Consider the following 19,633-nt stretch of genomic DNA (forward strand, 5'->3'; position numbering starts at 1 on the left):
GATGTCCCAAGTCCTTGGGCCCCTGCACCCATGTGGGAGACCCAGATAAAGCTCCTGGCTCGTGGCTTCGGATCAGCGCAGCTCTGGCTGTTGTGGCCATCTGGGGAGTGAACCAGTGGGTGGAAGACCTCTTTCTCTGTCTCTACCTCCCTCTATAACTCTTTCTTTCAAATAAGTAAAGTAAATCTTAAAGATGCATATATGAAAGACTTGATGCTTTGCTGACACTTAAAGAATAGTTTAGCTGAATTTAAAATTTTAGGCCCAAAGTAGTTTTATTTCAATATTTTTAAGGTATTACTTTATTACTTTCTAGCTTTGGTTTGATTTTTGAAAAGATAAAACCCAACCTGATTTTTTTTAAGATTTATTTATTTATTTTGATGGAGTTACAAAGAGAGAGGGAGAGAGAGAGAATCTTCCATCTGCTGGTTCACTTCCCAGAAGGCTGCAGTGGCCAGCGCTGGGCCAGGCTGAAGCCAGGAGCCTGGGACTCCATTCAGTTATTCCATGTGAGTGACAGGAGCCCAAGTACTTTAGCATCATCTTCTGCCTCCCAGTTGCATTAGCAGGAAGCTGGATTGGAAGCTGAGCAGCCAGAACTCAGAGCAGCACTCTGGTATGGGATGCCGGCATCCCAAGCCATGGCTTAACCCGCTGTTCCATAATACCCACCCTTTTTTATATTTTTCATTCTGTATCTTCAGTTTTATTTTCTAACATTTCCATTGAGTCTTTAATTACTGACATCTTTTTTTAATTGATAAGAAATACACTTTTGTTTCTTTTGTATAGAAGAATCATTCTTCCGTGGATGAGAGCACTCATTTCTGGCGGACACTTCTTCACTGATAGTCTGTCTTCATGATGCGCATTTCCTGTGTGTCTGGTTTGACTTCTGCCATCACACTGGTGGCTGTCCATCGATGCCTGGCAATTCCTACCTGTCCATCCATCCGGGGACCGCTTCAGTGCACGGGGCAGCAAAGGCTTGATGGGCGCTCAGGGCTGGGAGGCGGGGCTTGTGCCAAGGATGAGCTGGCTAGGCAGGAAGGAGCTGTGCTGTTGGGTTGGGGGCACTGCTGATGGTTCGTCTGTTTTTTCAGGCTGATCTGATTCTTCAGTAAGGCTTGGCTGAGCTTCCGCCTGGGAGTTAACCATCTCTCATCATTTTGAGCCCCTGTTGAAAAGAGACTGAGGGTTTCGGAGGTCAGGATGGGATTCGCGAATTCTCCTTACAGACCTCCCTGGACATTAAGTTGGGAACCCTACGGGGGAGTGGTCAGGGCAGTCACGGACCCCAGAGAGTATTGGAGATTCCCAGCAGGCAGATGGTCGCCACATCCTTACGTTCCTACCTCCCCTCGTGCAGGCCCTGCCGGGTTCTGGGGTCTGGGGGAAGAACAGGAGATTCTGGGGGGAGGCTAGGCTGCTTCCCGGCTCCCTCCACTGCCTCTTTCGCTTTCTTCTTCCTCGGGGCTGGGGCTGCCTCTCCCGCCTTCTGCCTCCCAAGGTCATGTTGCTATTCTGTCCTCTCCAGCTGTTTTGAGACTGGGCATGGGATTTTGCAAACCCTTCAAGGTCATTCCAGTGGGATGTGGGAAGGGAGGAGAACCAAGTCTGTGGGTTCACACCACCACTCTCTGGGGGAAGTTCCTCCCCTCCTCTGCCCTCTTTCCCAAAGAAGCGATAATGGTGGTAATGGACTTTGGTGTTTGTTTGGTGATGGACTTTTATTATGTGTGTCCTATATGTTCAGGGCTTTCTGAGAATATTGATGAATCCTGATCACATACCTACGAGGTAGGCAGGATCATACGAGAGCTTTTCACCTGAAACAGCGATGGTGCCCACATCTGAGGGGTCTTCAACAAGTTCATGGAAAACATGCATTGTGAAAAACTATATACGAGTTTCTATTTTTTTAACACAGAAATAAACTTAACTTTTCATTTTCCATGAAGTTTTTGGAAGACTCTCATATGTGACCTAAAATAAAAATGATACTAATGATACTAAATGATAAAGTATGGCAGGCTGGTGTTTTTCCCATGACCTTGACCTGGATCATGAACATCAAGTTCTTCCTTCATGTGTGTCCTGAGCACATGCTTACATGGCTTTCTGGGTGATCCAACACGAAGGGGAAACTGAGGCACAGAAACCTGAGGAATTGGTGAAGGTCCAGCAAGTGTCAGACTGGATTTGAACTTGGGTCCCTCACTCTAGAGCCTTAGCCTTGGTGCTGAGCTGCTCTGGGGACCCCTCTCTCCCATGAGGGGGGGGGCACCTGCTCCGGCAATCTGCAGTGAGTTAGTTAACAAGATGGACGTGAGGACAGGTCCACTGAAGCTGGCTAGATAAGAACCACTCTGGACCCCAGCCCTCCCCGCAGGGTCCCTAGGGTGAGAAGAGGTGTGATAGGCTGTCACTGTAGCCTGCTGGGAGGAGCCGCAGGTGGTGCCTGCACTTGGCCCTGCCTCCAGAAGTGTTCGTGAGTACCAAGTGACCCCTAGGATTGAAAGGGAGACCACAGCCAGCTCTGACCAGCGCTGGCTCCAGGCTGAGGGCGACTTTGACCAGAGGCTTTGACCAGAGACTCCACGTTGCGTCCTGGAATTGGCAAAGGCGCCACTTAGCTGGGCCCCTCTGTCTGTGGCTGGGAGGCCCTAGGGCACTGAATCCTGCTCTCCTGATCCAGCAGAGGCCACCCTGGGAGCCAGCCATGCAGGAAGGGCACCAGCAGGTCCACACTCGCTGCTCCATGAACCACTCCACATGCAGCCCTCACCTGTGCTCTGCAGGGTGGTGGCACCTCCCCATCTGATGGTGTGGGGAAACCGAGGCTCAGCGCACCAAGTGACAAGGCCCCACGACCGAGAATCCAATCTGGAGAGCCACCTTCTGTGGCCCTTGGAGCAATTTTCTCTTTCCTGGAGGCAGTGTGGCAGCTGGGGTTCACTGTTGTCCCATTGCACAGAAGAGAGAACTGAGGCTGCCTTAGGCCTTAGGTGTCAGTCTGTTCAGGCTACTATAACAGAGTCCTGTAATCCAGGGGCTGGGAAGTGCAAGGTCAGAGTGAGTGCCTGGTTAGGGCCCAGGTCCTGGTTTACAGATCGGCGCCTAACTGCGTTCTCCTGGGGTGGGAGGGGTGAGCAAGCTCCCTGGGAGCTCTCCTTGCACAAGCACCAGTGCAGGACACACCCCAAGTCAAATCACCTCCCAGTAGCATCGCCCTGGGGTTGAGGACGTCAAACTTCTGTGTTTGCCAGAGGCACGAAGCACCTGACCATTAGGGAGGGTTGGACTTGGCCTGACACGGGTGCTCCCCTTCTGGAGTGACTGCCGTCCATCACCACTGCCCTGGACCTGTGTTAGGTTTGGTGCTGACAAAAAGATGTTAATAGCAGGTACTGAGCACTCAGATGGGTTGAGTAATTTTAAAAAGTTGTTTACCTATTTGAAATGCAGAATGAGAGAGAGAGAGGGAGAGAGCGATCTGCTGGTTCATTCTCCAAATGACAACAGCCAGGGCTGGACAGGCCAAAGCCAGGAGCCTAGAACTCCATCAGGATCGCTTATGTGGGTGGCAGGGACCCAAGTACTGGAGCCATCGCCTGCTGCCTCCCTGGGTGTACGTTAGCAGGAAGCTGGCATGGAGGTGGAGTTGGGACTTGAACTCGGGAGTTTTGTGGGTGACCCCCAGGACCCCAAACAGTGGCTTAACAACCTGTGCACAAACACCACCCTTCAGCAGCCTCTTTGGTAAGAGTGCTGACTCCGTTCGTGGAGGTGGGGCCTCTGTGCCCAGCGACTCCCCTAAGCCCGCCCCCTCTCTGATCGCTGGTGAATTTGGAGGCATGTGGGACGTGGACGGACATTCTGACCACTGCTGCACTGACTTCTCTCCCAAACCTGTCTTTGGTGCCCATGATTCCTTGCAGGAATGGGAGAGAGCACAGGAAAACTCTTAAAAAATAATGAGGGAGGGGCCAGTGCTGTGGCTTGGTGGGCTAAGCCTCCACCTGCAGGGCTGGCATCCCATAGGACCACCAGTTCAAGTCCCAGCTGCTCCTCTTCCGCTAATATGCCTGGGAAAGCAGTGGAAGATGGCCCGAGTGTGTGGGCCCCTGTACCTACATGGGAGACTAGAAGAGACTCCTGGTCCAGCTCCAGCCATTGTGGCCATCTGGGGAGTGAATCAGGAGATGGAAGATCTCTCTCTCTCTCTCTCTTTCTCTTTCTCTCTTTCTCTCTCTCCCCCTCCCTCCCTTTCAAATAAATACATTTTTATAAAAATCCTGAAAAACATCAGGGAGCATTGAGCTAAAGACAGACACGCGCAGGAGAGTGGACGGGGACAGTGCTGCCTGTCCTTGGCGTGGGTTCCTGACGCCAGTTCCCTAGTTCAGTCCACAACACCTACTGAGGCCCTGCTGTGTGCCCGGCGCTGCCCTGGGCACTGTGTGTTCACGGAGGTACAAGTGATTAATCAAATCATTCCGGGAACAAAAATGCAATGGAGGCAGAATCCGGGGAGCTGCCAGGTGCAGCCGCAGGGACCTAGCCCAGGCTGGGAGGGCCGGGGCAGCCCCCTTGGGAGGTGACTCGTGAACTTGACCTGGATCTTTGAGGCTGGCGGGTTGGAGCAGAGCGTGTGGGAGGTGGGAGTTGAGGTGCCAGAGGGAGAAGCCTGGTTTTCCTGCACTACAGGCCCATCTGCTCGCGGGTTCCACTTTTAATTGCCAGGGTTTTTCGGGGTGGGGGAGAGGGCTGGAACATGACCCCTGGGGCCCAGCACAAGCCCCAGAGTAGCACTCCTTCCTCGGCTCTGCTGGGGAAGAATGGTGCAGAGAGGAGGTCTCTGGCCGGTAGAGAGAGTGATGGTTTAGCGTGTGGGTGCTGGACCTGGATTCAAAACCCGCTTCTGCCAGTGCCATTTCCCCAGGCCTCAGTTTCCTCGTTTGTCCCGTGCCGACTGCACCTGTAGTGAGGCTTGATCTGGACAGTGCATGGGAGCACCGTGCCTGGAGGGGACAGGTTCAGCCACTGTCAAGGACTACGAATCGGTCACGCTCCCATTTGGAACCTTCTGGCCACCTCCATGTGGGGTGTTAGGTTGAGAGCCACATTCTGTGTGCGTTGGAGGCTGTGTCCTCCCTCTTCTTTGGTCCTGAGGGTGTTGGTGGCCCTGCAGGGATGTGGCCACTTCCCTGTCCCCGGTCCCACCGCAGCCTGGCACCGGGAGGAGGAGGAGGAGCAGCGAGCCTGCCGGGTTCTCAGCCTAGCTCTGTTTTCTCCTTTTATGGTCAGCCTGCAGGCCTTCGGCTCCCCAGCCAGGAACCAGGAGCTTGTGTTTGGAATCAGGGCCGAAATAGCTGGTCTACAGGGAGCCAGGCACCTCCTGAGAGCCTCAGCCGGCTGCTCTGCTGGGGAGGCACCGCAGAAGCCCTTTGTGTTCTCAAAAGCGAACCCCAGAGACCCAACTCCCTTGTGCAAGGCAGGACCCTGAGCCCCTAACGTGAGCCTCAGGGCAGCTCGGCCAGGGGGCGCCCTGCTGGTCTTTAAGCTTCCTGCTGGGGCTGCTCTGCCTCGATTTCCCCTGGGGACCCCTATACGTCCTTCCCAAGGCAGCTCAGGTGCCCCCTCTGTGAGGATGGTGTCCTGGTCTCTCGGGGGAGGGGGTTGTCCATTGCACCCCCAGCCACGGGTCCTCTCCTGGCCTGTCTGACTGCCATCCTGGGCCAAGGCTTGGTGGATCTGATCGACTTGAGTGTTTGCAGTACTTGGCACAGAGCAGGGGCCCAGGACTCGGGTGCTGAATGAATCTGTGAGTGTATGAACCTGTACTTACCATGGCTTCTGCCTTACTGCCTCTCAGACAGACAGACAGACAAGGAGGGGGCGAATGGAGAGGAAGGGAGCAACAAGGGTTTGCTCAGCACCTGCTCTGCACCCAAGTTCATTGTGGCGCCAAGTCAGGCACTACAGGCCTTGACCTTCAGGGGTTCACAGGCAGGTGGGAGCAGCGTTAGAAAGGGGTTCCTAACCGTTGGGACCTTGCAGGCTTGTCTGAAGTGTAAGAAGTCAGGTTGTATAAAATTCACTACATTTTTAAATTTTTTTACAAAAAAGCTATGGTGTGCTGTAATTTGGTGTCGTGAGTTAACCTGTTTCTAAGTATGTCGTGTACCCTGTGCTGTTTGCAGTCACTGCGCGGTCCCAGTCCCAGCCCCCTCTTACTATCTGGTCTGCCCGTGCTGGACATGTCCTGGGGTGGAATCAGCCGTGTGGCCTTGGGCACATGGTGCCTTCAAGGTCCCATCCATGTTGGAGCGGTGCTACTTTACCCCTCTTTGTGACTCAGTGGTACCCTGTGGATTCGTCTGTCCATTCTTCAGTTGATGGACATTTTGGCTGTTTGTGTTTTGGGGCTATTGTTGACAATAGGAGGTTGCATAGTTTATACCAATCTGGAAGAGAATCATGAACTCCACCTGCTGTATCACTGCCCCTGTATCCACCTATCTACTTAACTGTCCACCCATACACCCACCCACCCATCCATCCATCTACCCACCCACCCACCCATCCATCCTCCCAACCATCCAACTATCCATCCATCTTTACATCTGCCTGGGTATCCATCCATCCATCCATCCATCCATCCACCCATCCAAGCAGAAATGCTGCTCAGGCTCTGGGGGCAGGAAGTGAAGCCCCTCAGAACTCTATGCACCTGCTGTGCTCCCCGTCCTTGATTGAGCTCTGAGTTGGAAGCCAGAGAATCTGATGGATGTAGCCCAGGGTACATTCTTACTTCCCCACTGGGGACCGGGAGAGCTTGGAGGGCAGTCCTGCCATGTACACAATGGCAGGGGTGCCACCGTGGGGAGGTCTCCTAAAAACTCAGCCGCAGAGGGAATGGACCCTGGATTTCCAGAACCCGAAAGTGTCCCCACACCATGTTACAGGAGAGGGAACTGAGGCATGGAGAAGCCTAAGAACATTGTCCAAGGCCACAGAGCTGGGAAGTAGCCAACCCCAGTGTGTCTGGATCCAAGCCCGTGCTCTGTCCATCACCCACTCTGGGCAGGGCGGGTCTCCTGGGAGCCCCCAGTGCTGGTGTGGCTGCTGCTGACAGCCTCCAGGGTGAGGCAGGCTCCAGCATCTACCTGGGCTGTCTGAGACGTGCGGGCTGCCCTCTCGTCTTTTGTCTTGGCCCCCTGCCCCCTGGGCAGTGAGCCCAGCCCACCCGCAGCAGAGCCTCACAGGGGAGGGTCTGGGAAGAGCCGAGTGCACACTCTCAGTTTTCTAAGCGAATTCTGACTCCGGCTTCTGCTTTGTTTCTGTCTACAGATCGGGAGGACCAGTCCATTCTGTGCACGTAAGTGGAGCTGCGTTTTATCTGTATCTGAGGTCTCACCAATGAAAGGAAACAGCCCCTTTTTTTTTTTCATGTGTTCACCATTCCAAGTGTCCAAATGCCCCTGAGAGCCCAGAAGGGGCCAAAGCCTGGAGCTGGGAACTCAGTGCTGGACTCCCACGTGGGTGGCAGGGACCCAACTACCTGCTGCCACCCAGTGTGCATTAGCAGGAAGCTGGAGTTGGGAGGGAGCTGCACCTCAAACCCAGGTGCTCTGATATGGGATATGGGCCGTCCCAAGTAGCATCTTAGCTGCTGCACCAAGGGCTTACCCTGGTGCATGGCATTTTCATCTATCCCATGACGCAAACCCGGAGGCACAGTAATCACCCTAGACCTCTGTATCCACTGGGGCCGTAGCCAATCACACTTTGGAAATACCTGGGGAAGAATTGTCTATATAGAACATGTACAGTCTTCTTTTAATCACCATTCTTTAAACCATATGAGATAATAATTACATAACATTTGCATTGATATTATACATAATCTAGAGAAGATTATATCTGGGAAGATGTGGGTAGTTTCTATGCAAATACTATGCCATTTTATATAAGGGACTTTTTTTAATTTAAGAGATTTATTTTGTCTATTGGGTTTTTTTTAAGATTTATTTTATTTGAAAGGCAGAGTTACAGAGAGAAATATTCCATTTGTTGATTCACTCAACCAAATGGCCACAACAGCTGGCTGGGCCAGGCCAAAACCAGGAACCAGGAGCCTCTTCCAGGTCTCCCACGTGGGTACAGAGGCCCAAGCACTCATGTGGCCATCTTCCACTGCTTTCCCAGGCGCATTCACAGGGAGCTGGATCAGAAGTAGAGCAGCCGGGAGTTGAACTGGTGCCCACATGGGATGCCGACGCTGCAGGCGGAGGCCTTTCTACGCCACAATGTTGGCCCCTAATTTGTATATTTGAAAGAGTGGTAGAGATCTTCCACCAACAGGTTCACTCCCCAAATGACCTCAATGGCTAGAACTGAACCAGGCTTAAGTCAGGAGCCAGGAACTCCATCCGGGTCTCCCACATAGGTGGCAGGGGCCCAGGCACTTGGGCCATCCTCTGCTGCCTTCCCAGGCCCATTAGCAGGGAGCTGGATTGGAAGCAGAGCAGCCAGGACTGGAACTGACTCTCCAGGGAGAGATGCTGATGTTGCAGGTGGCGGCTTAGCCTGCTGTGCCACAATGCTGGCTCCTATGTAATGTATTGAGCACCCACAGATTCTGGTATCCAGGGTGACCTGGGAACCAATCCCTGGTGGATACCAAGGGACAACTGCACCAGCAATTTGCTCTGTGGGGAAAGGGGGGTGGACTGAATGGGAGTAGAACCTCCACCTTCAGTGGCGGAAGATGAACATAGGTGCTATTTAACAGTGAACAGTCAAGAGCTGGTGGCCTAATGCTACCTGCTGTGCAGGTGTGAAAGGTGAAGCCACCTGCCGAGGTGACCCTGAGCCCTGCCACCTGCCACCTGCCAGAGCCGCCTACATTCCTTGGCTCGTGGTCCATCCTCCATTTTCAAAGCCTGGAGTACAGCATCTTCAAACCTCTGTCTTTCTCCGGCCCTTCTGCCTCCCCTTGGTAAAGACCCTTGTGATTTTATTGGGTCCTTCGGGACGGTCCCAGAAGTCCCCCATCTCAAGACCCTCTGCTTCATCACACCTGCAAGCCCCGCTCTGGCCCTGGACAAGAATCTATTCACAGGAGCTGGGCGTCTTTGCAGGGTGCACTTGTCAGCCAACCCCAGGATGCTTTGGAGGCCATGTGTGAGCCACGTGTCACCTGCACAGAGCCAAACTATTGTTCAGTGAGCATGCATGGGGTGAGTGAATTCCACATGGAACAGAGGGGAACAGGCAAGAGGTGCCTTGGAGCTGGCTCCACGCTCTGTGACCCTGCACCATGTACTTGACCTCTCTGACCTGAGACAGCAAGGCTGTGAGGACGATGCTGCTCCTGCCTCCGCCTTCGTCCCCACCACCCACCCCAGGAGCAGGTTCTGCTCCCTCTTGTACAGGACTTCCTGTGACCATGGCTGTTGAGTACTTGACACGTGGCTGGTGCAACCAAGAGGGGACCTGTTACTGTTGTTTTTGTCTGTCTGTCCACTGCTCAGTCCACTCACTCAGGGTCCTGTCGCCGCTTCTCTGGGTGCTGTAGCAGCCCCAGGGAGGCTCCCTGCCTCCTGCGCCTGTGACTGCTTATTTCTTGTGTATTCACTCTGAGAAGTGGCGTGGCGTGGTGAGCGTGGCCTCCTGGCCTCGATTCGCTTTGATCTCGGACGAGCTGTCTGCTCTGCACTCGTCACTCAGCCTCTCTGAATCTCAGCTTTCCCATCTGTCAGATGGGCACAGTCAGCACCCCACAGTCAGGTAGTTGACGGGACGAAGCAAGTTATTACACTGAAAGGACTCAGGACAACACCATTGTCTCAAAGTTAAGCACGTTGCTATAGCAACCACTGCTATTTTTTTAAAGTTCCTCCTGTGTTCAGGTGTCTTGAAAATTCTCTCCTCCGATGCTGAACTCCCAACCCCTACCGAAGCCGTGTCCTGTGGCCATTGCAGTAAAACCTGAAGACCTTACTGTGACGGTCATTGACACAGCTGTCCGCCGTCTGACCCAGCCTCGCTCCCTGCTGTCCCCTCCCCGCCGGCTCCCTCTACCACACTGCGCTGCATTCCGCTCCACAGGTGCAGTGCTGGCATCCCATAGGGGCGCATCCCAGCTGCTCCATTTCCAATCCAGCTCCCTGCTAATGCACCTGGGAAAGCAGGGGAAGATGGCCCACATGCTTGGGCCCCTGCACTCACGTGGGAGACCCAGATGGAGTTCTTGACTTCAGCCTGTATCAGACCTGGTCGTTGTGGCCATTTAGGGAGTGAATGAGTGGGTAGAAGATTGCTCGCTCGCTCTCTCAAATAAATCTTTAGAAAAATAAAATCAGGTGGTAACACACAAAGAACTGAAGCCAGGAATTGGCAAACTATGGCTAGTGGGCCGTGCCCAATCCCTGTCTGCTTTTTTTTTTTTTTTTTTTGACAGGCAGAGTGGACAGAGAGAGAGAGAGAAAGGTCTTCCTTTTTGCCATTGGTTCACCCTCCAATGGCCACCGCGGCCAGTGCACTGCAGCCGGCACACCGCGCCAATCCGATGGCAGGAGCCAGGTGCTTCTCCTGGTCTCCCATGGGGTGCAGGGCCCAAGCACTTGGGCCATCCTCCACTGCACTCCCTGGCCACAGCAGAGAGCTGGCCTGGAAGAGGGGCAACCGGGACAGAATCCGGTGCCCTGACCGGGACTAGAACCAGGTGTGCCGGCGCCGCAAGGCAGAGGATTAGCCTATTGAGCCACAGCGCCGGCCCCCCTGTCTGCTTTTTATAAATAAAGTTTTATTGGTGCACAGCCATTTGCTTTATTGCTATAACAGCAGAGCCGAGTGTTTGTGACAGAAAGTGCATCACCCACAAAGCCAACAATATTTACTGTCTGGCTCTTTCCAGAATTGGTTTGCTGACTCCTAGCTTACAAATTGGAAACATCTCAGGGCCGGCGCCGTGGCTCACTTGGTTAATCCTCTGCCTGTGGTGCTGGCATCCCATATGGGTGCTGGGTTCTAGTCCTGGCTGCTCCTCTTCCAGTCCAGCTCTCTGCTGTGGCCCGGGAAGGCAGTGGAGGATGGCCCAAGTGTTGGGCCCCTGCACCTGGCTCCTGGCTTCAGATCGGCGTAGCTCTGGCTGTAGTGGCCATTTGGAGAGTGAACCAATGGAAGGAAGACCTTTCTCTCTGTCTCTCTCACTGTCTAACTCTGCCTGTCAAATAATAAAAAAAATTGGAAACATCTGATATGATTATATTTTCATGATATGGTGAATGTTGACGATCATGATACAAAAAATATATAATCACTGGGGAAGTAGAGCCATAGAAATCATAATTGCTGGTATTTTAGTGTCCCTGATGTTGTTCCAAGTGTTTTTAATATAGTCACTTACTCATGACAGTGATACAAGGTAAGGTCTTTATTATGCCCATTTTATAGATCAGAAAACTGAAGCCCAGGTGGTTAAATGACTTGCCTAAGGACACTTAGGTCACTGGCAGAGCAGGGATTTGACTCAGTGTAGCCCAGGAGCCCCTGTGCTATTCTGCCTACTGATGCTGTAGGGGAGGGAGACTCTGCTTCTGCCTGGGGAACCAGAAGCAATCTTCAGAATAAAGGCAGTGCCTGATTGGGCTTTGTGGGATGTGTAGGAGTTGGCCAGCACAGAGGCCAGCGGGCTTTGCTGGCTGTAGGCCTGGGAGCCAAGTGAGGGCTGGGACGGGAGAGCTCTGAGGTTCAGTTTGGCTTTCCTGCCAAGGGGAGACTGAGGGCTGTGATGGACTTGAAGACGTGCTCAGTCCTGGGAGGCAGGACCAGCTGCATGGAGCATGCGATTATGCAAATGAAGGTACCCCTTGTTCTGGACCCGCTAAGAATCTCAACACAGCAGCATCAGAGCCTGAGCCCGAGCCTGGGGCCTCCTTCTGGGTGGTCCCTGTAAGTCTGTGCAGGTTGCACGCCCAGGGACTAAGCCACCACTGGTGGTCCCATCCAGCCACTGGGATGATTCCAAAGCCAGGAGGCCCTCGCTGCTCATGTCCAGGTCAGCCTCCAGGAAGTGGGAGCTGGGCGCCCATTTCCCTAAGAGCCAGGATGGGGGGCTGGGGCGCTCGGGCCGGGAAGGCACCCCCGAGTTGGCACATCTGGAAGGCAGAGCTACAAATGTGCTGATACAGCCGGGGGCACATCCGTCCCAGACGCCCACGGGCCCGGAGCTCGGGCTGTTTTCCTTGGCGGGACTCCTGGGACTGCTTATTTTTATCAACAAAACTTGGAAACCGTTCTGAGCAGTCCGAGGAGGCGAGGAGCGGGTTCCCAACGTCTGTGTCCCTTCCTCTCCCTGGCAAGGCTGAGCAGGGCCATGGAGGGGGGACGGGCAGGAGGCAGGGAGGCCAGGGTGGAAAACTGGGGAAGGGAGGGGGCGGCACTGCCGCTGTCGCCGGCCTGTCGTGTGTTCTGCGGGTACTGGTCTTGCTGTCCTGACTCCTCTCTGGGGTCCCTCTAGGCTCAGGACCACCCACGCCGATGGGTTCCCACGCTCAGAGTTTGCTCTCGTTTTCCTCTACGTGGGCTCAGCACCTGATGGAGGTGATTCATACTAAGGTGTAAATGACTGTTTTCAAGGAGCCCTGCTAAGACAAATGAAGAATCCTAGAACACGGAGAACTCTGAGGGACTGGGGCTGGGATGTCTCTCTGTCTTCCCTCTTTCTCACCAAATGATAGTGCGGAAGGCAGCACATAGGCCCTGCTGTTCAGCGGCTCTGAATTCGAATCCCGCTCCTCCTCGTTTCCCACCTGTGCGACAGCAGGGGCCGTGGTGACCTGGAGTGATTTACTGCCATCGCTCTGCGCCTCTGTTTCCCCGGGCGGGTGACAGGGACAGTTCCCTGAGAAGATGGATGTGCGCAGTGCCTGGCACAGAGCAGGCCTGTTCCCCTTCCCCGTCTCTTCCTGTCGCCCCAGAGAGTGAGTTCCCAGGGAGCTGGGCTCGCTTCCAGGAGCGACTCGGTCAAACGGGGAGGAAGGCGTTCCCAGCGTGGTGGAAGCAGAGGTCTGACGTTGGCTTCTGGCTGTGCCCCGGCTGTGCTGTGTGAGCTGGGGCACGTGGCTGACCCTCTCTGGGCTGGATTTCCTCTTCAGGAGAGGAGAAAGGGGGCGGTACATGTAGAACAATCCCCAAGGGGCCTTTACCCCTCCCCAAAGGACAAGTCTCCTCTTCAAAATGAAGCCCCCCTTTGTGGGGGAGGGCCTTGGGTTTGGCTCCCATTTTGCAGAGCTGCCTCTGTGGCTGGCTGAAATCACGTGGCAAAGGAAGTGTGAGACGCTTCCTGCGCACGGCCATCTGCCCCGGGGACTCACGGCTTGGGTTCCAGAAATCCAGGGCACGTGTCTCTTCCTTTCTCCCCACAGCCCACCTCCTTTTTTTTTTTTTTAAGCTATGAGCAAAGTTATTCGTGGGCCCTGGGCAGGGGACATTAATTGCTGCATTTCCTAATTAGGAAGAAGAGCGGAGCCTGTGCTAGCGAGGGAACCTTGACCGATCTCAGGCTGGGAGACTTCTTGTCCAGGCTGGAGAAAAGGCTCCTAGACTTTTTTTTTTTTTTTTTTTTGGACAGGCAGTGTTAGACTGTGAGAGAGAGAGAGAGAGACAGAGAAAGGTCTTCCTTCCATTGGTTCACCCCCTAAATGGCCGCTACGGCAAGCGTGCTGCACTGATCCGGCGTGCTGTGCTGATCCGAAGCCAGGAGCCAGGTGCTTCCTCCTGGTCTCCCATGTGGTGCAGGGCCCAAGCACTTGGGCCATCCTCCACTGCCTTCCTGGGCCACAGCAGAGAGCTGGCCTGGAAGAGGAGCAACTGGGACAGAATCTGGTGCCCCGACCGGGACTAGAACCCTGTGTGCTGGTGCCACAGGTGGAGGATTAGCCTAGTGAGCTGTGGTGCCAGCCAGCTCCTAGAATTTCAAACCTGAAGGGAGCTCTGAGAGGGAGAGTCCTGTGAAGGCAGGAGCAGCTGCAGCCTAGAGGAGGCATCGTGGAGAGAAGAGGGAGATGGGGCAGGCTGGCTTCTTGCCCTCCCCTGGGAGCCAGAGGCAGTGTCCGGGAGTCTTGGGGGGAATGGTCTGGGTCCCACCCGGTGATGGTGACATCTGAGGGTGCCGAGAGGCAGCTGGGCCAGAAACCGCCTCTCTAGGAGGCCTCTTTCATTTTTTTTTAAGATTTATTTATTTATTTGTAAATTAGAGTTACACACAGAGAGAAGGAAAGGCAGAGAGAGATCTTCCATCCGCTGGTTCACTCCCTAGATGGCCGCAATGGCTGGAGCTGCACTGATTCAAAGCCAGGAGCCAGGAGCTTCTTCTGGGTCTCCCACGCGGGTGTAGGGGCCCAAGGACTTGGGCCATCTTCCACTGCTTTCCCAAGCCACAGCAGGGAGCTGGATCGGAAGTAGAGCAGCCAGGACTCGAATCGGCATCTATATGGGATGCCGGCACTTCAGGGGACGGCTTTACCTGCTATAGCACCGTGCAGCCCCCTAGGAGGACTCTTGACAAGCAATGCTCTGTGGGTAGAAACCTATCAGCCATTTACACCTTAGCAGGAATGACTCTAACCAGGGTTCTCCTTTGGGTCTTGCCTAAGAGCATTCGCTAGGTACCAGATCCTCAGGGGGCCCCTTCCAGGGGGAACGAGCGAACTTCCAAAGCTTTTGCTGGTGGCCTTGGTCCTCCGAGAGCTGCTTAGACCCTTCTCTGGAGGCTGCCTCTTGCCTGTCTTTCCGCTTCTAACAGTGCTGCAGATGTCCTAAATGTAAGCAGATCCAGACAGCACTGTGCGTGGACCCTCCCGGGGAGAACTCGGGTCCTCTCACTCACTCTTTTCATCCGAATCCTTGCCATTGGCTCGGCGGCCACACCTGAGGCCCCGCTCAGCTCCCCCTTGCAGCCACGTGACCGTGGGCAAGCCTCAGTTTCCCCACCCAAGCCACGGAGCCCCGTGAACGCTGTTCCCCCGTGTTTTCCAGAGGCGAGTCTGGAGCAGGGAAGACGGAGAACACCAAGAAAGTTATCCAGTACCTGGCCGTGGTGGCCTCCTCGCACAAGGGCAAGAAGGACACGAGCATCACGGTGAGTGACGGGTGGGACGTGGGAGCCCCGTCGGGAACACGTGGGCCCCGGCATCTTGTGCGCCTCCCAGGGGCGCCAGGCAGGGACCTGTTGGGGTCTATCCCCAGGGGTCTGTGTCACGGAGCAGCCGCCGGTTCGGATGAGCCCGTTCCACATCTCGGGCTGTTCCGTGCTTTGTGGCGAGTTTCACCCTGTCCCTAGCTCCTGTCCACTAGAGGCTGATGGCAAACTCTGCTCCCTGGTTGTGACAACCCCCATTGTCCCCAGACGTTGTCGGGTGTCCCTGGGATGGGGCATGGTTGCCCCCGCATTGAGAGTGGGCTTGAGTCACCCTTGCCTCCATGTGTCCCAACCCTTGGGGGCCGTGGAGTTGGCTCAGCCTGTGGCCTCTTGTCCCATGCCTGCCATCCAGCACCTAGTGGCCAAGCACCTACTATGTGCCGAGCACCTACTATGTGCCGAGCACCACTGGAACAACGCTCCAGTAAAGAGTCCAAGAGATGCTTCTAGACAAGCAGAAAAGAGAGAGCGCCGTCACATCATCCCACACATGAGGAAATGTCGGCACGGCGTGATGAAGGGCGATATTCTAGAATCTTCCCTTGCTGGGTCTGTCCTCTTCTCTGGCTCTGCTGTAGCCCTGCCTCATCTGTCCCAGGGGAGGGACAAGCAGTGGGGCAACCGGTGTTGCTGGCGCCACTGCCTTGAAGGGTTGGGGCAGGTAGGAACCAGGAGCTCTGGTGATGACAGCTGTCACTGGACCCTGTCATTCCACCTCTGGCTTCAGGGCCTCGGGGGCACCTGGTGCGTCACCAAGGCCCTCTTGCCCATGGGGCGCTCGGAGACCCAGGGTGGGCGCCCATCGTAGCTGCAAGGAACTTTCCTTCCTCAAACCCCAGGCCCAGCATTTCCTTGGTTTCTTTTTTTCTAGGGGGTGGAGGGGAGGCGGCGGTTGTTTCTAATATGTATTTGTTTGAAAGGCAGAGTCACATAGAGGGAGAGAGAGAGAGAAGTCTTCCATCCGCTGGTTCACTCCCCAAATGGCCTCAACAGCCAGGGTTTGGCCACGCTGAAGCCAGGAGCCTGGAACCCCATCCAGGTCTCCCACATGGATGCAGGGGCCCAGGGACTTGGGCTGTTCCCCACTGATTCCCCAGGCGCGTTAGCAGGGAGCTGGTTCAGAAGTGGAGCAGCTGGGATTCGAACTGGCATTCATCTGGGATGCCAGTGTCCCAGGCAGCAGCTTATCCCACGGCCCCGAGCCCAGCCTTTCCGAAGAGACCTGGGCAACTGGCTTCTAGCCAGCCACGCGGCCCCAAAGTCTGTGGGGCTTCTCCACGCCCTCTCTGTCCCACGGAGGAGCCACCTGACCCACGGCGACGCATCGCCATCAAGGGCCGCTGCGTAGCCAAGCGCAGACCCGGGCTCGGTGTGCTCCGTGGCCCCAGTGGTGACAAACACCCTTCGCCATGCCTGAGTCTCCAAAAACGAGAAAAGGGAAAGAACTGAGCCCAGGGAAAGGAAAGCAAATGAAGGAAACGGAGCTGCTGCCCTGGTGACCTCGGGGCGTCCAGGCTGTTTGGGGGTGGGGGGTGACGTCATTTGTTCTCCTGCCTCTGGCGCACGTGTGACAGCAATGACACTGACGTTTGTTTCGTACTGTATCATTCAACCACAGCAAGGTCCATCTCTTGCCTACGTGAGTAACTGAGAGTGTTTTCCTGGTGTGTGCGGGCGGCACGGAGTGTCATTAGATCTGCATGTCCCTGTTGCACCCGCCCGTTCCCCTAGCTCGTGGTTGAACGGGGTAGACCCCCACCCCGAGGGCCACGAGCCGAAACCAATGATTGCACTGAGATCCCATGGTGTTTGATTCCAGGGCAGGGTGTGGGGGTGCACCTGCCACTGACTGGCCGGGCTCCCGTGAGAACCCCCAGGGTTCTGCCCCCTTGCCCGGAAGGGGTTCGTGCAGCTCTGGATGAACCCCCGCACCTTGCCCTCCGACACATGTCCCCCAGCGGCGCCCCTGACCACAGCGACCTGGAGACACCCGTCCTGTCTGGTTGAGCGTGTTAGGAGCTTGCCGGCTTGATGGCCAGTCAGTCAAGGGCACAGCGTGGCATGCCTCCCTGCCCCCATGCACCTGTGTGTCCTTGTGCATGCGTGTGCCGTGTGTGTCTGTCTTCTGCATGCCGGTGGCTTGGCCCAAGGCTCTAGAGTCTTGGGGTTCGTGGTGCACTAGCTTTGGTGGCACGGTAAGGCCCCAGCTATGCGACACACGACCTGGTCCTGCTCGGACCTCTGCATACAGAAAGCCCTCTCTAACACAGAGCTTGGGGGGCAGGCAGGAGGGGATGGGCAGGGCTAGTGTATGGGTCCCAGCCTGGTAAAGACCCCGGGTCTTCCACAGAAGAGTCCCACTCAGTCCGTCTTCCTTAGGTTCAGGGCAGCAGCGTTGTGGGTCAGAAGGAGAGTCTGGATTCCTACTTGGGATCTATTCCTGTGTGACCTTGGCTAAGTCGCTTAGCCTGCCTGGGCCACAGGCACCCACAAAGTGAGGGGTTTGGACCAGGTCCTCATGGTTAAAGCTCTCCCGAGAGGACCTGTAGACTCCATCTGCTGGAATCCCCAGGCCAGGAAAAGAGCCTTTTGGGGGAGACGTGAGGACCCCAAGGTGTGCTGAAAGCTTCATTCGCCCTCCCCGTGGCCAGGGAAATCCATGGCTCTTGCTGTACATTTCCACGAGTTCCAGCCGTGGCTGGCACTTGAGCTCCGTCTTGGCCTTGGCTTTGGCTTCATCTTGCTCTGGGAGCCGTGGAGGAGGAGGAGAGTGTTATAAAACCAGGAAGGAATCGTGGCCTCCTGCCTTCCCTCTGGGGGCAGCTGCGCCCACTGCCCACCTGGGGTCCAGGGTGAGAAGGAGCGAGCTGGGCGCACCCCCACCCCTGTCTTCCCTCCTAGACGCTTCGCCCACCCCGCCCCGCCGCCTGGAAACACGGAAAAGCACAGGCAGGCAGAAGGGAGAAGGAGGAGCTTCCCGGGGGCCGGCTTGGGGCCAGGCTGCAGCTGCCGTGCCCAGGGCTGAGCTCGGCGCGGCTCATGGCTTTCCCGGCATGCCTTACCTGTTGGGCCTTCCCTGCCACCCTTAATCACGTGACCGCCCTCGTGCGCAGGAGCCCCTGCAGACGGGGCTGGCGGGCTGTGTGCAGCCTCAGCTGCCTTTAACCTGATGAATGGAGCTCAGGCAACCGCTTTGAAGCTTTGTTCTGCAGTGGGGTGGGCGGAGAATTCCGGGTGGATTTTGTGTCTCCCTTACTTGTCTTCCATAGGAGACTTCAGAAAACCATGGAAAAGTGATGACTTAAAAATTGTGCAATCAGGAGAAGCGTTGTGATGATTCTGCTGCAAGTGAGCTGCTTGTTAGACAAGAGCTATAGCAGGACCCCCAAGGACAGCAGGGCGGGTTGTGCACTGTGCAACTCCTTGGGGCTGCATTTGCTGTGTGGTGAAGGACGACCTTGGAGAGGCGCAGTGTGGCGGCTCTGAGTGGCAGTGACGTTACATAGATGAGCAGGCCTTGCTTTTTGAAGAAGGAGTCTTCCCAGGAGACAGACAGCTAAACTGTGCGAAAGCTTGGCCACTTTCTTTTCTAAGTCCCCAGTCAGTCTGGAAGTTGCCGTCAGTCTAAGGAGAGGGTTGGAGGCAGGAGAGAACGCCCGGATTAAGGGCACAATCTCGTAACCACACCATCCAGGGCAGAACCCGGGTTGCTTTCTCCAATAACAAGATGTGGATGGGTTTTAGGGGGAGCTGGAGAAGCAGCTTCTACAAGCAAACCCAATCCTGGAGGCCTTTGGCAACGCCAAGACGGTCAAGAATGACAACTCCTCGCGATTCGTAAGTAGCAAAGCCACGGCAGGTTCTGGTGCAGTCAAGGGCCTCCTGGTGTCTCCCCCCACCCCCAGGCCACCCAGACATGCAAGGGAGCCAAGGTGTGCACCCCATCTTCAGCGCTGGAGGCCGAGGGTCTTCACACTGCCCTGGGAACCCCAGTGAAGTTAGGTCACAGATGGTGTCGCCTCCTGCACGTACCGGGTTATTGCAAATCAGCCTAATGCCCTCGTTAGAACAGGAAGGAGAAAGAAAATAATTCGGGCTATAAATGCGCTTTTCAGTGCCTCGGAGCTCAGGTGAGAAGACACGACAGCAGAGTCGGTCGCTTAGGTCTGTGCCCAGAATTCTGCGACCGTCACAGATACAAGAGGCTGGGAACTGGGGGCCCGGTGTCACTGGGAGGCTGGCTGCCAGCTTAGGGGCCAACTCAGTGAAGCTCAGAGTTGTGACGGGGGGGGGGGGGGTGACATTCTTTTTTCTTTTTTAAAAAAGATTTATTTATTTTAAAGAGTGACAGATCTATCCGCTGGCTTACCCCCCAACAATGGCCAGGTCTACACTAGGCCAAAGACAGAAGTCAGG

The 19,633-nt window shown here is 55.4% G+C and overlaps 1 protein-coding gene across 2 annotated transcripts in view; it reads left to right on the plus strand.

Annotated features, from left to right (window-relative positions):
* The window catches only part of MYH11 (myosin heavy chain 11), a 106,454-nt gene that overhangs the window by 34,846 nt on the left and 51,975 nt on the right, over positions 1 to 19,633 (plus strand). For both annotated transcript variants that reach the window (XM_062180504.1, XM_062180505.1), the window contains exons 4-6: positions 7,360 to 7,387; positions 15,055 to 15,157; positions 18,962 to 19,054. In XM_062180504.1, the coding sequence (XP_062036488.1) occupies positions 7,360 to 7,387; positions 15,055 to 15,157; positions 18,962 to 19,054 (224 nt within the window). The remainder of the gene's footprint in view (positions 1 to 7,359; positions 7,388 to 15,054; positions 15,158 to 18,961; positions 19,055 to 19,633) is intronic.

The sequence above is a fragment of the Lepus europaeus genome, chromosome 21 (genome assembly GCF_033115175.1).
Source record: "Lepus europaeus isolate LE1 chromosome 21, mLepTim1.pri, whole genome shotgun sequence".
In the NCBI taxonomy this organism is placed as follows: domain Eukaryota; kingdom Metazoa; phylum Chordata; class Mammalia; order Lagomorpha; family Leporidae; genus Lepus; species Lepus europaeus.